We start from the raw sequence: 16,948 nt of genomic DNA on the forward strand, positions 1-16,948 counted from the left end.
AGGTGCCACCCTGTTACGTGATTGACTGTGCTAGTTGCTGGTTATTGATTATGGACGGCAATTTACCTAAACTTGAATTCTCACACCGTCTAATTTAAGGTGACCTGTCGTTTCGCCGAGTTTCATTACGCAGATTTTCGTTTCGCAGACAACTATTGGCAGATTTTTCTTTTGGCTGAGCAACGTTTGGTATAATTTCGTTACGCCTATTATTCGTTTCGCCGAGTAGTCGCAGGAAGAATAGCGATAAGCAGATTTACGTTTAGTAGATTGTTTGTTTCATAATTGTTTCAGTAAACCGAGCAACTGTTCGTCGAGACACAATAAGCAGAGTTATTATATGGCATTCATATTGTTAGGTAGATTTAATATTCAGTCGATTTTTGTTTCGTAATCTGCGTAGATAAAGTCGGCCAAACGACAGGTAGGATTTTACTGAGTTGACTATATAAATATACTAGCTTTTATCAAAATGAAGTTAGGTGCGACGACGAGCATCAGCGAGGAGGAGTGTTAGGTAGAATTGCGACCAACAACGCATGAGCCGAGCGAGCGAAGCGAGCGTGCCGCGGCAGCGGCCGGCGAAGTGCCAGAACCGAACTGCTAGCATCGCGACATTGTTTGTTTAGACTCCAATACAAAATAAATACAAATGATGGTCAAAAATACGTTTATTACCTACTTGCGTTATATGTTTAAAACTTGTGAGGGTACATAAGAAAATCATAAAGAATGCGCGGTCAGCACGGCGTGTAAAAATGCCAATAACGCCATAGTGTAATCCACACATATTCGCGGTATTGAATGCCATTCCCCATGCGAAACGAAAAGATGCGAAAAGTTGATATGCGCACTGAATAATAGTTCAACCGTTACAAAAACGAAATGTTGTTCGACCAAATGTGCAAAATGTGTAGTGATTAATAGGCTAAACTAATTTCTGTAAATAGTTGTTCGGCTTACTGACTCATATGCCAAGTAAATAGTCTGCTAATGGTTGAGTTACGAAACGTTAGTCTGCGAAACAATACATCTGCGTACAAATTCATCGGCGTACCGTTACTCGGCGAAACGTTGTCTGCCAATCAATAATCTGCCTAAAAATAGTCGGCGAATCATTAGGTAACCCTAATTTAAGCTTCAGACTGAAGAAGATGAGCTGAAAAATGGATTGCACATGCTATCCTCAACTTCAGCAGGCTTCAGGCTGCCACAGGGCTTGTAAAGGCTAGTAATAAAACGAGGGTTCTACGGTTTCATTCCGATTTATTTAATACTTTGCAGAGTCCTTCCAGTCGGTGCCCGGCGCGTCGAGCTGTACGTCGAGACTCAGCGAGACCCAGCGAGACCCAGCGAGACTCAGCGAGACGCGACGAGGCGGTACGCGCCGGGCGAGACCGACGCCGGCGACCATCGACAACCATAATAAATTAATTCGCTAAAACAACAATCGATGTTCTGCGGCGTCGGTCTGTTTACTTACTAACATCACTATCATATAGTGTAACATAATTGAACTACTTATAGCAAACGCTTGCGCGCTGACCACGCGAATGCACCATAAGCGCGCGTCAAGAACATAGCCGGCAGGTGGTCGGCGCGCAGCCCTCCCCCTCCCCCCCCCTCAGCGGGGGTCCGGGGGTGCCCAGCCGTCACCCCAGGGCCCACTCGCAGAAAATCTTTGGCTTACAGATAATTGACTAGATTCAGACAGTACCTACTTCTTCAAAAGATGGCTGCCTTAGCATTCGACTTTATTTTTAATGGGTTGCCTGAGTATGCAAACCCATCTTATATTATAATTGACTAGATTTTCAGTTATTGATTGAGGAAAGTGTGATTTGTCCTGGCTTCCTATTAATGGGCAACGATCTTCCTTGCTACGTCGTTACCAAAACAAACTTCTGCTAACGGAGTAGTTTAGTTATCCATCGAAAAATATTTGACTTGTTCTGTAATGACGGGCTCTTGTATATTGCATTGATCGCGTTTCATGAATGGATCAACGTCAAGTCTTGTGGAGAATAGTCGGGATTAGGGAAAGGGGGAGTCAATTCTTAACATAGTTAAAGTACATCCTCAACTAGCTCTCCTGAGTCACCAGCGGCCGCGCCCTCACTCAGCGCACTCAGCACTCAGGCGCAATCAGGGAGTAACGCGAGTGCCGCCAGTGGCCCAGTGGTGAGCGCCGCCGCTGAACTCGGTCTCTTAATGACTTGATACAAACAGACATCGTAAGCGTCTCTTTCGGCTGATGATGATACCAGTAGTACTGCTCTTGTCAGGCAATGCGACGTTACTATGACATGTTCGTCAGTAGGGTGCGATTCAGTCGTTTTTGTGTACCGTTGATTTGCGGTATTTTTAGTTCGATTCTTAAGCAAGTTATGAGAATGAGAGTATGCTTTCGTCTATCTAAATCCATGTCCGGTAGACATACAGTCAGCACTTGCGGGCGTGTGCGTCTGCGGCGGGCGGGCGGTCTGCGTGCGGGGGGAGGGGGGGGGGCGGTCGCGCGGTCTACTCGTCGTCGCCTTCGTCCGGTGCTCTCCTGCAGCAAAATGCATCTAAATATTAATACCTAAGCTTATTTAACTTGTAGTGTTCATAACTGTAAAAAGGTTGTCTTCAAATTTTGAAAACCGAATTTCATTAACTTCTAGTTATGGGATGGACTTGAAATTTGGTGCAGATGTATAGATGGAATTACAATGTAAGTACAGTAAACAAAAGGTGCAGTTAGCAAAAAAGTTTTTTTTAAATAAAAACTTATTTATGAACAACAACCTTTTTACCAAAAACGTCATCAAGTTACAAAAATGAGAGAACAAAAGTTAAACTGCAAAAACTTTTTCTTTTGTTTTTCTACCAGTAAGGTTCCTTCAACATTAGTTCTCCTTTCGTGTAGGGGACAGTACCTTATATCATACGCAGGTGCGCGGTCGCAGCGGTACAGTGCGGCCACGCCCGTGTACTCGCACAGCAGGCGCGCGCGGCCCCCCGGCGCCCCCGGGACCCCCGGCGCCCCTGGAGCCCCCGGCGCCCCCGGCACCCCGGGCGCCAGCTCCGAGCGCTTACCGTAGCGACTGCCCATGAAGAACCTGGACCAACAAGCTTGCTTACACATTGCATTGCACCACGAGAGTTTTTACCCAACTGCCCGAATAAGAATATTTATTTGCGAAAATATAGTAGTGAATACAGTTGGAGAAGCATGCAAATTTTACTTTGAGGGAGTGTTATTTAATTATTTAAAGCTGACAGTCATCGAACCCTGTTTTAACCTGACGGTTAACGGAAATGAGGCCAAAGACGTTGCTCGCTGCTTTAGTTAACAGCACTCATCATCATAATAGCCGCAGGCCTCTGTTGGACATAGACCTCCAGTTGCTACGGTTGGGAGCGGCCTGCGTCCACCGAAAGCCCGCAGCTTTAACCAGGTCATCCGTCCAACTCGTTGGCACATACGTTTGCACTGCGCTTGGAGCCAACTCACTAAGTGGCTATAAATAGCCCTAGATAATAGGTACTCGACGGGATAAACAGACGTCGCCATGAACTACACAAGTAATGGTCGGCGGGCGGCGGGCGGCGGGCGGTGCGCACGTCACCTGTCGTTGCGCGGGGCCAGCAGGCGCGGCGCGGGCGGCGAGCGCCCGTAGCGCGACCCCAGCACGAACGGCAGCGGCGACACTGCGCACACAACAGTTACACATCGGTTAATCGCTATAAAGATCCAAACCATTTCCGATCCGAAACCGATCCAAAATCGATTCTAATCTGATCCGAATGCGATTCGATCCGTATCCGTGAGAATACGGACCGGAGTGGTCGAAGAACTATTCAGGTATATTGCGAAAACTGATGACGGAAATATTGTGTTGCTCACTCTCTGCGCGCTTGTCCTCGGCCGCCACCGCGCACGCGCACGCGCACGCGCACAGCGCCACCACCCCCCAGCACCACCACGACATGACGACCGGCGGCTGGCGACTGATGACGGCCGGCTGACGGCAGGTCACTGACTGAACACCGATTTTCGATCGCTGAGAAGCACGAGATGCTCGCTTAATGTAAGCTGATAACAAAAAAATAATACTACTATTTTTAATCCGCCAGTACTTATGTTTGTTTGCTCAAACAAACAAAAAAAACTACTTAGGATGAAGCGCCTCAACGTTCAGGCACGGAGGCCCGTGACGTCACACCGTGCTAGTGTCGCACGACGTGACGTCACACGGAACTTCAACTGGCTACATCTTCATATTTTTTCGTTTAATTGATAAAAGAATCAAAGTTCAATATCTCAAAAATGGCTGAATCGATTTTGATTGTTTTGTTTGTTTTCAAAGTTCTTTATTATTAACGATTTTGATAAAACATGTTTAAGAACCATCGCCAGAAAACCTGATTTCAAATAAAAAAAACATTCAAATCGGTCCACTCGTTTAAGAGCTACGGTGCCATAGACAGACACATAGCGATCAAACTTATAGCACCCCTCTTTTTGCGTCGGGGGTTAAAAAATACGTGTCAATAGTAATTAATAATCTAAGTCACGGAATAATATTTGTTTACCTCAAAAAAATTTTTCAATCTAGTATTTTACACGATCCCTTTTTTTCGTTTTAAAGTATGACGCCAAATTTTTACATAAGCTTCAAACGCAGACGTCTCAGATGTAAACTGTTCCCATAACGTGGTATAAAAGCAAGTATAAGTTGATCGGCTGCATTATGTATGAGTGTTGGCTCGCGGGGGGGGGGGGGGGCGCTTCGCAGCGAAGGTAATCCGCCGGCTTACGAGTAATAAGCTTATTACTTGATTCACAAAGTCACGCGGTTAAAAACCGCGGCGGTTTAGCCGTAGTGCTCGGCCTTACCATTATAGCGTATCCACACTTGCGCACGAAGCCGCTAAAATGCGATGCGGGAGTGTGGATCTGACTTACATCATCATCATCATAATCAGTTGTAGGACGTCCTCTGTTGGACATTGCATCCACCGCGAACCCGCTCGTTCATCACGTTGATGGACGTCCTACGCTGCACTTGCCAAATTTATCTATCTAGTTTTCTAATCAAACTCTTCCCTTTGTGAAACGAAACAGAGGCTAGTTAATAAGTGATATTTATTGAATTGACGTAACGTTCCTTGAACTGACTTTTTAATAATAATTATACGATATCAGGTACAGTCAACGTCATACATAAGTGATCACTTTTGTACCTTGTCACTTTAACGTCATGTTTGAAAAGCCATACGAAAATGTGTAAGACTGAAAGCGACAAGGTACAGAAATGATCACTTATTTATGACGTTGACTGTACAACCCCAGTCTAGTTACATTCAATAAATATACAGCCGAAAAGACTAGGTAAGTATATCAAAAATGTAAACTATACTACAACTACAAAGTAAACCGTCATGGATATCCTGTGCCATTTTTTGTGTAATTTAATATCAATGTTTTTTTAGAACCCATCAAGGGAGCAGAGCTTCGAGCTTTACCGATTGATCTGCCAACAAATACTAAGCCTTAAATAAGGCTAAGTAAATAGACGAGAGAAATATCTAGTTGCGATCCATTGCCGTCAATGGTCGAACAGTTACAAATACCCGCCTTGCGCCCCGCAACGAAACGAAACACTCGCACGATATCCCTCGCACCGTCGTAACTCGTAATGCAACTGTAGTCAAGCGAGGAGCGCCACAAAGCGCCGGTAAAAATTGTTTTTTAAGCGTCCGGTCCGGGACGCCGCCGGACGTGCGCCGGTAATGGCGCCGGCAGCCGGAACCTGCCGGAGAGCCTTCGTGCCCCCGTCAGATCGCTTTGCTCAATCACAAAACAAATCATTAAGATTATTGTTTTCACATTAAAAAACCGGCCAAGAGCGTGTCGGACACGCCCGAAATAGGGTTCCGTAGCCATTAAGAATGAAAGTTTGATAACTTATTACCATCCTGAATTTTTTCAAAATTTTCCACCCACCTGTTTAGGTTTTAGAGGGGGGGGGACGCTCGAGTTTAATGAAAATTTGCACTTTAAAGTTGAATATATCGCAAACAAATCACTGAATCGAAAAATCGTCTTTGCAATTATAATACTAATGGTTTTAAAAGACCTATCCAACGATACCCCCACTATAGGGTTGGATGAGAAAAAAAAACACCCCTTTAACAACTTTACATCTATGGAAGCTAGCCTAAAATTTTTATTTAAATTTTTGATTATACCATTTTGTCGGCATAGTTTACATATATATCCGTGCAAAATTACAGCTTTATAGCATTGATAGTCCCTGAGCAAAGCCGCGGACGGACGGACAGACAGACAGACAGACATGGCGAAACTATAAGGGTTCAGTTTTTTGCCATTTTGGCTCCGGAACCCTAAAAAGCAAGAAAATTTTAAGAAATCTAAGCCACGGGACGTTTATCTAGAGCACTCGTGTCTTACGAGCAAAGGAGCGGCCACACCGCTGCTCAGAATACGCGGACGGTGCGGAATCGCAGTGACGTGCCGTAAACGTCACGACTTTTGGTAGAGAGCAAGCGGTAAAGTCTTGACGTTTCATTGTTTTCCTGTTTTACGTTTACGGCACGTCACTGCGATTCTGCACCGTTGTGTATTTTAAGCAGCGGTGTGGTGAGAATGCAATAAAACCCTGACGCTTACGGCACGTCACTGCGATTCCGTGCCGTCTCCGTTTTGAGCAGCGGTGTGGCCGCTCCTTAATGTCAAGGGCCAATTGAACTACGAGTACGAGTATTTCCAAACTAAGCTAGGCTTGTAAGTACTACGGGTACCTACTTATACGGCAACGGCAACATAATTATATCTGCCTCGACCGGATATGAAACCCGGGACTTTGGCTATCTTTGGACCGGGAGCTGGCTATTGACTTGGCTATCCGGTTCTTCGGTTCCGGTCCTTCTGATTGATTGGGGTCAGTTTCACGGAGATCATATAAGATAAGTAAAAAAAAATAATATAAGATAGAAATTAAAACTTAAAATAATATTAATTTAAATTTAAAATTAATTTATTGAAGGAAAACCATCGCTTTTCACCGATAGTCCTACAATACACATGTGTGATATTTTTAGGTTAGCTGGTTTTACAAAGCCCGCGCTTCTGTTCGTTGATTAGTATTAGTATCGGCAAAAGCCAGTGCTCTTCATGAAAGCGTTGATTACCTGCGCGCGCGCGGCTCATTGCACCGCGCCCACAATGCTTTTTGCTGCATGTTTATTCTGGATATAAGCTTCTAAATTCATGTGCTCGTTTCGGAATGACGTCTACGTCTAGGAAAAAGTGTTTCGGATTTCAGAGCTCAAGAAAAATGGCAAAAGCACTTTAGCCTACAAACTAAGGTGAAGAATAGTTATTTCACACCTCTCCTTCAGAAAAGTAACTTTTCCGCCCTGATGAGAGGGAGCAAAGTGCAGATTTTCTGTTCAAGGCCTTTCTAAGTGTTTTATTGACAATGCAATTTTTTGAAGTTGATAATTGTATAACCACGCCATTTTCTATGCTAACCAGCAACCAGCTGCCAAAATGGCAAAAACTGAACCCTTATAGTTTCGCCATGTCTGTAATTTGCAAGGAACAAAATATATTTTTTGTATAGGTAGGTATGGTGTTTTTTAACCCCTTTTTCTGTCTTTTGATATATAAGTTGTTGTCGTTTATTCTAAAAATAGCTACTTACGTTCAATAAACGTATTTTACGATCAATAACTTCTATGTAATTGTTCTGTATATTTAAAGTGGCCATAGCACAGGTCCGTAACCCGTCGCATCCAGAAGAGCGCTTGCTGCGGGTGGCACAGAATAGGTTTTATCACTCCAGGATATCCACCTTCGGAGAGGGAACGTACTTAGTACATCAGTGGGCAGTAATGAAGCCCGTGTTTGTATTGTGTACGTGTTCGTCTGTCCGTTGCTAATTGCGCGCGGCTGTTGCACTGCACAGATTGCACTGCACCGATGTATTTTTAGATAAGTAAGTAAATTAAGAACCCGTTGGCGTGTGGGTGAGCTACAAAAATGTCATTAAATGTGCATTGTTTACGACCAAAACCCACTCTTTCACTTTTTCTTAAATCAACAAATAACACACACATCTAAAAGTCTAGGTGTAGGTACTCATTATCCCTAAACAGATGTTTTAACTCAGTAGTACTTAATACAAAAGTTCAGGAGTTTGTGTGTATGCTTGTACTTCTTCACGCTAAAACGGATGAACGGATTGGATGGAATTTGTTCTGTAAATAGCAAGACATCGGCTAGTTTTTTATCTAGTAAAATATCGGTAAGTATTTCAATTCGCCCGCCCGACCTAATGATTTATGCGAGCTAACCCGCGGGTAAAAGCTATAGTAAATATTTCCGTCACTCCGTGTAATTAGCCCTGTGGCGTGTGTTTCTAGTTTCGATGCCAAAACTAATATCAACAAAGTAAAGGCTTCTTGAATTTTTGATGTAACTTATTTGTTTGCGGCTCCGTATCGGGCGGCGGCGCGTATAGTGTTCCCAGGCCGTGTCATTTGCAGGAGATTTAGTGTTTTTGGGCGACGCCTGGCGTTTTTAATACTGACCCAAAAAGAGTCCACGGTCTGTCTGTGGCATCGTACTGTAGCCAAAACTTCCAAGTAATTATGACTCGTTGTGTTAGCGTGATAAGTCCCGGTGCTGAAATAGTTATGAGTGCGAATAACGAAAGTTTAAAACATTAGATACTTAAAGTTGTTTCGCACTGACGACCGGATGGCCAAGTGGTTATACATATAGAGAACCTGATTACGAAGCTTGAGGTCCCGGGTTCGATTCGCGGCCGGGGCAGATATTTGTATGAATAATACGAATGTTTGCTCTCGTCTCGGGTCTTGGATGTGTATGTATTTATCTATAAGTATGTTTATCTGTTGCCTAGTATCCATGCGTAAGCTCTGCTTAGTTTGGGACTAGGTCAATTGGTGTCAAGTGTCCCATGATATTTATTTTATTTTTTATTATAATATCTTGCGAATTTTCCAAATTGTCCCTGGCAGCTGGCAGCGGGCCGCCGGCGGCGCGGGTCGCTATCGGCCCCTCGCATCACACACGTCGTTTAATTAAGTTGTTTGTTCTTTGCGGCACTCGCAGTCGACGGAAAGATGTTGGTAATGAACTAGACTGCGACAAGTGCGCTCGTTAAAAAGGCAGCTTTTGAGTCTCGTTCTGCGGAACACGCCCGCGGCCTGATCGGGATTATTGAATAATATTTAAATATTATACCGAAACATGAATATGATGAGACGATACATGAATAGATGTGTTTAGGTACCTAAACCTTCAACGCTACTACATCAGCATATTTTATTTAATTCCTACCAATATTATAAATGCGAATGTTTTTCTATGTCACACCAAAGGCCTCTCTCCTCTCCCTTGGATTGCCAACTTTCCCTGTCATCAGCTAAGCACGATTTCGAGCACAGTGAAATAACACATAAACTACTTTTTATCCCGTTATTCCCACGGGATCGCGATAAAACCTCGAAATTTCGACCGCTAGATTCAGTGTCATGAAATTTGACAGAGTTGTTTTATGCTTAATGTAAATGAAAACCACGATGTGATTCTTGGGAATTTCGTGAAATCCCGGTATATTCCAATTCAACTGTCATATCTGGTTACGCGTGCAAAGCCACGGGTAAAATCTAGTACAAAATAAATACATTTCATTCGGTTGCTTGATCCGTGATAGACCAACCGATACTTACAAGGGGTCTTTGGTGGGGGTGTCAGGGTCCTGGCTGAAAACCAGCGCCGGAAATGAAACCCAGGCATTTGCTAAGACCGGCACCCATTATCAAGGTGTAGAAGAACTAAGTATTCTGTGCCTAATTTATGTTCGTATTATGGCTACAATGCAAATATTTAAGACAAAAAAACGGATTTTTTAACAAAATTTATTAAGTGTGTGTTAAGTATATTAATGTATCAAAAACAGCACAATTTTGGCGTCGGTCTGAGAGTCAGCGGGCACGCGGCCAGTTGCGGCGTATTTTGCTTAACGATCACTTGAGAGGCAATACAACGACGAAGCTCAACGAAATGGCTTCAGAATGAACCTTAAAAATGCGCTCGCTTGTTGAATCTTATCTTGTTTTTTATTTATCGGCAGAAAACTCTACGTCTTTGTTATTTGTTATTTGTTTGTTAAATGTAACAATTATCTTTATTATTGATTAAATTAAGACTATGTACATAAAACTATCCTTAACATAAATGAAAAAAACCTAAAAAACCAAAAAACTTAAAGTACCCCCTTAGGCTAGTTAGGTGCCGAAGACGCTGGCAGCGTTTCCTCTTTGAATAGCCAAGCTAATTCTTTGGCCGAGGAAGCTGCCAGCTCCCCTGCGTCCCCTGTGACTGTGACGTCTACTAACTTTAACATTGGACATGTAACTTTTCTTCTGTCAATTAAACAAAAAACTATGAATATATATTAGTTTTTACCTAATTAGTAAACAGTGGTTTTTACGTAAAAATACAATTAATACGCCAGTTAGAGTATCAAAAAATATTGGGCATGTTATATTATCTTCTGTCAGTTAAACAAAAAAATATAAAGATATACATAGCTCGTTAAATTTCCCTGTGACGTTACGCTTTGATTACATATTTTTACTTAGGAGTGACTGCCCGTGCCCCCCCCCCCTCTAGTCTCCCGTCCCGACCTTTAGTTTACCGCAACAAACTCTTGATTGTACTAAATAAGTAAACAAACAAAATTGACAAACAATATAACAGTGCATAAAGGCTTATGAGAAAACATTTGACGCACTTTATTTTATTTTTGATATTTTTGTTTTTATTAAATAAAACGTATTGTTTTTATCCGGCACACCATTAAATCACAAACTGATAGTACGGACACCATTAATTCACTATCATATCGGCCATCGAGTATATTATTATGTATAACGTCCCGCTGCAGCGCAGGCCTCCTCTCGCAATGAGAGGCTCTGGCGTACCGTCGCACGTGTGTGCGTTTGTTCACGGTATTTTCCTTCACCATAAAGCTAATACCTAGTAAATTACAGATGTAATTTCTAATTTCACACGTAAATTCCGAAAAACCCAGAGGCACAAGCTTGGATTTAATCTATTGATTAAATAGGAAGTAAGTTAATGAATTTACTGTCTAGCATTAGCTGAGTTAGGACACTTAGTAATTTAGTACCGCGAAAAATGTTCCGAATGTCGCTCGGTCTGCGCCGCGCGCCGCGTGGTCTTGGCCACAGAGTACTTTATACATAATAATATACTGAAAGTCTGCGCCGCGCCGCGCGAGGGAGAGACATCAACGCGCGGGCAAGCTCACGATTTCATTACACAAAAATCCCACTAATAATATAAATGTAAAAGTTTGTAAGTTTGTTTGTTTGTTATTTCATCACGTCTAAACCAATTTAGATGAAATTCGGTAAACAGATAGTTTGCGTCCTGGGGAAGGACATAGGATGGTTTTTATCCCGGAAAATTGCATTGTTCCTGCGGGATAGTGAAAACTGAATTCTACGCGGACGAAGTCACGGGTAACTGCTAGTAATTACTATAAAACTACTTTTAATACTAACCAGACGTAATGCACTCGTACTTACTGCAATTATTTCACATGAAATTTTCGGGATATATTCAGTGTTTCAATATTAATTACGAATAATTTAGCAGATTGTTGCGTTCGTTTTTTTGTAAATTTTTAAAGTAGATTTCAAGAAAAAAATATTAATATTCTATTTAATCATCCCTCAGTTACATTGCCAGAAAATAGAAGACACGTAATTTTTTAAATCAAACAAAAACGCGACAAAAGAAAAAATACACGTCCGATATTTTTTGGAAAAGTAACTGACGGACTAACTATATGTATTTATTTTTAGGAATCAAGCTTATTTAAAATCTTTAAAATATTTTTCTAGATTTTAAATATCAAACGCAACCACCTGTTGAAACATTCCAAAATAACTTAAAAACACCTTGTATATCTAAATGTACGTAGAACACATAGCGATCCCTTTACAACAGCTGCACGAGAATTAGAAGATATTAAAGAACTGATCGCTTCACTCACCTGTTGAGCGCTCGAGCGGTGCGTCGCGCGGCGAGTCGCGTGCCCCAGTGCGGGCGGCGCCGCGCCGCCACGGATATAGCGCCGGCACCCACACACGCACACACCACCCCCGCTGACTGCCTCCCCCCCCCCCACCCCCCACCAAGAACAACCTCCATCCTAATTAGCAACACTATCAATAACTAAAAATTGTCTTCGCTGATATTCCTGTGGGAAGGAATGAAAAGGGTACGTGGACTGTGAGCGGCACGCCCCGGGCTCATCTTTTAAACAATTTAATTTTGAGCTGACTAAAAACGTTCTCCACTTTAAATTTGTGGGTACTATAGTTTTCACGCAGGAATTACGCAATTTTCCGGGATATACCTAAAGAATCCCGTCCTTTTTAGGGTCTGAAACTAATTCCACAATCGTCTTCGTTCAGCGGTATAAGCATCAATGGGGTAACAGACAGACAGACAGAGTTGTTTTCATGTTTTGCATTTATAATAGGTATTAGTAAAGATATAGCGTCGGCCTAAATCGCAAACCTCGTAACTCAATCTGATCAAATTTTACAGGAGACACAAAAAACTTCACTACCAAAAATTTTGCATGAAGACTTGCTAAGTTTTTTTTACATAATGTTAAATTAAATTTAGCCGTCAGATTGTTAAGACCTATTTTTTTTAAATAACCTGGACCTGGAAATTTTGGAGTTAAGAGTTTTTCTTGAAAATTTTATAAAGCAAATCGGGAGTTAAGAGTTTTGCTATAAAAAATAGAGGTAATTTTTTGATCTGAACAAGGTAATTATTTACATGATTAAGTACATGAGTTTGGCTCAGGTGAAGATAATGAAGCATGATTATTTTTGGCTGAATTAATTTGATGCAAACTAGCGGGCGATACACAATGTTCATGCTGTAAGGCTGTTGACATTTTTCTTGTTCAGCAGGCGTACCATGATCTTTTCATAAACGATCCAAACGCAGAGCAGTTCAATTTAGGCACCTAAACTGAATCGTCGAAATTAGTACCACGACGTTTATTTCTCAGAGCTGAGTCTCAATGGTTTACAGGTGAATGAAAGACCGATATTGTCTCTGGTCCGAAACTGAAACGCTAAGTCGCGAAAGGGATGCCGCTATATGCAAACCAAATTTTGTATACTAAAACCTCTTTATTTTGCAAAACCATAACTCTATGTCATTCCGTGTTCTTAGCAACCGTTGTGTTGATTACAAATAAAATGTTTACGCTGTCACTAATCGACGAGTCTCTTTTCTCACTGAAAACTTAGTTTTATCAATGAGGAGTTAAGAAGCACAATGTTATTTTTTGAAGACGCGTGAATCTTCTTTTAAGGAAACAGGTATCCTAACCCTGCCGTCGCATTATGTTTTTGAAATAATCATGTATGTAAGGAAGAACATATTATTATGTGATTTTCCCACTAACGGCGATAAGCCAAAGGCTACCAGAAACACAGGGAAGCTTAAAGTTCCATCTTACAGACTGGCTAAATATACCTCGTTGAGTTTCTTGCCGGATTTTTCTCAACAGAGGTTTTTCCGAACCGGTGGTAGATTTTTTTGACATTCATATGTGGTTGTTATAGCCTAAATTGAATAAAGATATTTTGACTTTGACTTTGACTTTGAATTTTTGTAAATTAATTATTTGTGAAATAAAAATGAAAACAAACCAAACGTGTTCATTTTCTCCTTTACTTACGCCTGTTATATAATATGGTTATTCATAAAGAAGATTTCCGCAATTACGTAGTTTTTGCCTAATAATGAATAAGTAAGTAATCATTTATTGCATATAAAGTAGGGTTTACAGGAGGGCTGATACATGGAAAGAACATACAAACATTCTTGCAAAAGAAAAAACAACAGTGAAAAACAATAACAATGGTAGCAAGTTCATGAACGTACATTAACAGCTCTTCATACACAATACTTTTCACTGGCTCCTACACTAGGCGAGGCCTGTCCCGTAGGTAGCCAATTCCGTGAGAGTGAATACATAGTGACAACATCTCAAACGTTCCGCTAGAGGCGCTGTTCGTGTTTCCATACAAATTGAGATTCTAACGCGGAAGCGATCGAGACGTATTTTGTAACCGAAAACTTACACTAAGGGAGTTGGCTAGGGGCTTGACTCTAATAATAAATAACTCATACACTCTCGTGTATATGAAATGTTTTTGGTGGGATTCTCATTACTATTTATAGTCTGCGGGGTCTTAAACATAATAAGTGTTAACAAAAATCGTTTAAGGTTTAGGTATTTATTTATATCATCGTGAGAAATGCAACACAAGGATTATCTCCCTTCCCATAATCGGCGAACAAGGCGATTCCTTATGGCTGTACCGAGTCGCAGTTGTGGGTTGCTTCTTTCTGTCTCATCAATAACAACTGCGTCCTCGAGCAGCGGCTCGGTAGCCGCCTGCTGCAGACGGCGATTGTGGTATCGAGGCAAGGGTCCCAAATCTAAAATGGGCAGATTTGCTGTATTGCAAATATTGTGCAATATAGCACAAGCATTTATAATTGAGCCAGCAACTTCTGGGCTGTAATTCAACACTCGATGGCCACTAATGCACCGAAAACGAGTTTTAAGAACTCCTAAAGTCCTTTCAACTACGTTTCTAGCGTGAATGTTAGTGTAGTGACTTTCAGGCGAGTCCTCTGCAGCGTTGGTAATGGGAGTCATCATGTACATCCTGAGGGGATACCCGGAATCACCTGTAAATACATATTATTTAATATACTTAAAAACTTTTATAATTTATTTCTGTTCCATTATCAACGGTAGAAAAATTACAAGATGCGATGATGACAAGTCTAGATCGTCTCTTGCGTCGAGAGCACATTTAAACATTATGTCATCAATTAATAATTACTATAATTAATTATTTGGCTTACTTATGTCAAGGCGCCATGTGGGGACTGTAACTTGGTAAGAGCTTAGCTAATGGCGATCTACGCGCGTGACTTTAAACTCTATCATCACTATCCCACCCAGCCTATACACGTCCCACTGCTGAGAACTTGCTAACTTCACACAAACCATTAAATTTTTATGGTATTTTGCCGCCCCCTAAATGTGGCGCCCGAGGGCTCTTCAACTGTCCACCTAACTACTTCTGCTGTTGACTGTACATACTAACAGATAATAGGTTTACTTAAAGGGTTCTTGTCTCATTCCTCTCTTCCAGAGTAGAAGGGAAGACAATATACTTCCTCCTCATTTGAGGAGTATTTAAACAGGCTGTTATTTGCGCAACAACAGATGATACTGTTTGCTGCGCCAAAGAATGTGCACCTATATCACCTATGGGTCTTTGATACGACCCGAAAGCATATAACGACAGCGTAGTCAATACCTACAATAATCAAGTATTTCGAATAAGTACTTTTGCCAAAGCATAACCTAGTTAAAGTTACAAATGTGCATATACGTAAGGCGTAATGAAGCTAATAATTATGAGTTTACCTTCGTCTCTAGATCTAAGTCAGTAGACCTCACAGGTTCTTTGAGCAATGGCCTTAGCTCCTCACAGAGGTCTAGAGTCAGCTCTTTCGACAGGCGATATCTTCGAATGAACTCTTAATCCCCGAGTTCAAACGGATTGTTTTCCTTGCGATTACGGAGCCTATTTTTTTTCGCCCTGTATTCTCCATGAGATCGCATTCCAAAAATGCCAAAAATAATAATTCCTTCGACATCTGAAAAACTGCCGACAACTGTGTTTTAACAGCTTGCGGATTTTTCTATGTTGAACTAACACGCTATGCACATACTAAAGTTGTTATTTACACCGTAAAACACTGAATTCGTTTTATTTCATTAGTTGAAGTTGAAGCGATCCAAAAGAATTGACAGAATGAGTAACTTATACTGAATCGCTAAATTTGACACTGAAGCGATTCAATTCCCACTCAAGTTAAGCGTCATGGTACGAAAACCGCTTGAAGTGAGTGAATGAAAATGTCTGTATCGCTGTCGCTGAACCGTGCCTGAACTGAATCGCAAAAGTAACGTCGTGGTACGAAATAGCGATGCAGTTCAGTTTAGAGCCTAAACTGAATCGCATTAAGAGAGCGTGGTAGGGCCCCGGAAAGCTCTGAGAACTGCTGGTTTATGACGTGATGAGTGGATTTCGTGGCTTGAAAATCGATTTTTTTCAAGCTCTTGAAACTAGCTGGTGACAAACAAATTTCATGTTGCACAGTTGGTGAGGTAATAGGGAATTTGAGGACCTGGTATCCCAATGTAGGGAATAGGACAGATCAAGGCGTCCAGACTTCGGTAGCTCGAGCACGTAGAAAGGTTGGGATGGGAGAGGGTCGAGCCCTGAAGAGAGCGCACTTGGGATGACCGAGAGGCCGGTTGGTCGTTGGTTGTTGGTGGTCGAGACCGCTGGAGGGACGAGGTCCTGAAAGACCTTTTGGACCTCAGGGTCGAAGACTTGCAAGAGCTGACTCAACACCGCAAACCGTGGCGTAATCTGGTGTTGGAGGCCAAAACCAACTTGGGGTCACTGCGCCCTGGTAGTAGTTAGTGAGATACAAGGTGGTGTAGGGTTCTGCACTCTAAAACAAATCTCTTGTTGAGATGAATAGTGCTCTTCCTGAACTAAAATTAAAGATCCATCGTATTGATTTACATCTAAATTGTACTTAAAGTTAAAATAATTATTAAGTACTCAAATTGATAATATTGATTGACAGTGTGAACTTTTATCCCTCCGGTAGGTGCGTTCTATTTTGACCATATATCTATCTACCTATTTGTCGTTATTTTTTGTGAATAAAGACGAAAAA

General features: G+C 41.7%; 1 protein-coding gene across 1 annotated transcript; it reads right to left on the minus strand.

Moving 5' to 3' along the window:
• Positions 1 to 2,492: 2,492 nt before the first annotated feature.
• LOC141443431 (RYamide neuropeptides-like) lies at positions 2,493 to 12,172 on the minus strand. The gene is made up of 5 exons (XM_074108725.1): positions 12,129 to 12,172; positions 3,890 to 4,046; positions 3,612 to 3,693; positions 2,919 to 3,101; positions 2,493 to 2,551 (listed from the first exon to the last, which is right to left on the minus strand). Exons 2-5 carry the CDS (start codon positions 3,972 to 3,974, stop codon positions 2,521 to 2,523), a joined length of 381 nt encoding a protein of 126 aa, XP_073964826.1. The 5' UTR covers positions 3,975 to 4,046; positions 12,129 to 12,172; the 3' UTR covers positions 2,493 to 2,520.
• Between the last annotated feature and the right edge of the window lie 4,776 nt (positions 12,173 to 16,948).

The sequence above is a fragment of the Choristoneura fumiferana genome, chromosome 27 (genome assembly GCF_025370935.1).
Source record: "Choristoneura fumiferana chromosome 27, NRCan_CFum_1, whole genome shotgun sequence".
Lineage (NCBI taxonomy): Eukaryota > Metazoa > Arthropoda > Insecta > Lepidoptera > Tortricidae > Choristoneura > Choristoneura fumiferana.

Coding starts and splice junctions, on each gene's coding strand:
- LOC141443431 (XM_074108725.1), bottom strand. CDS start 3,974: ATGTCGTGGTGGTGCTGGGGGGTGGTGGCGCTGTGCGCGTGCGCGTGC. Junction 3,102..3,611: donor CTGGCCCCGCGCAACGACAG/GTGACGTGCGCA, acceptor TTGTTGGTCCAG/GTTCTTCATGGGCAGTCGCT. Junction 2,552..2,918: donor GCACCTGCGTATGATATAAG/GTACTGTCCCCT, acceptor ATTTTGCTGCAG/GAGAGCACCGGACGAAGGCG.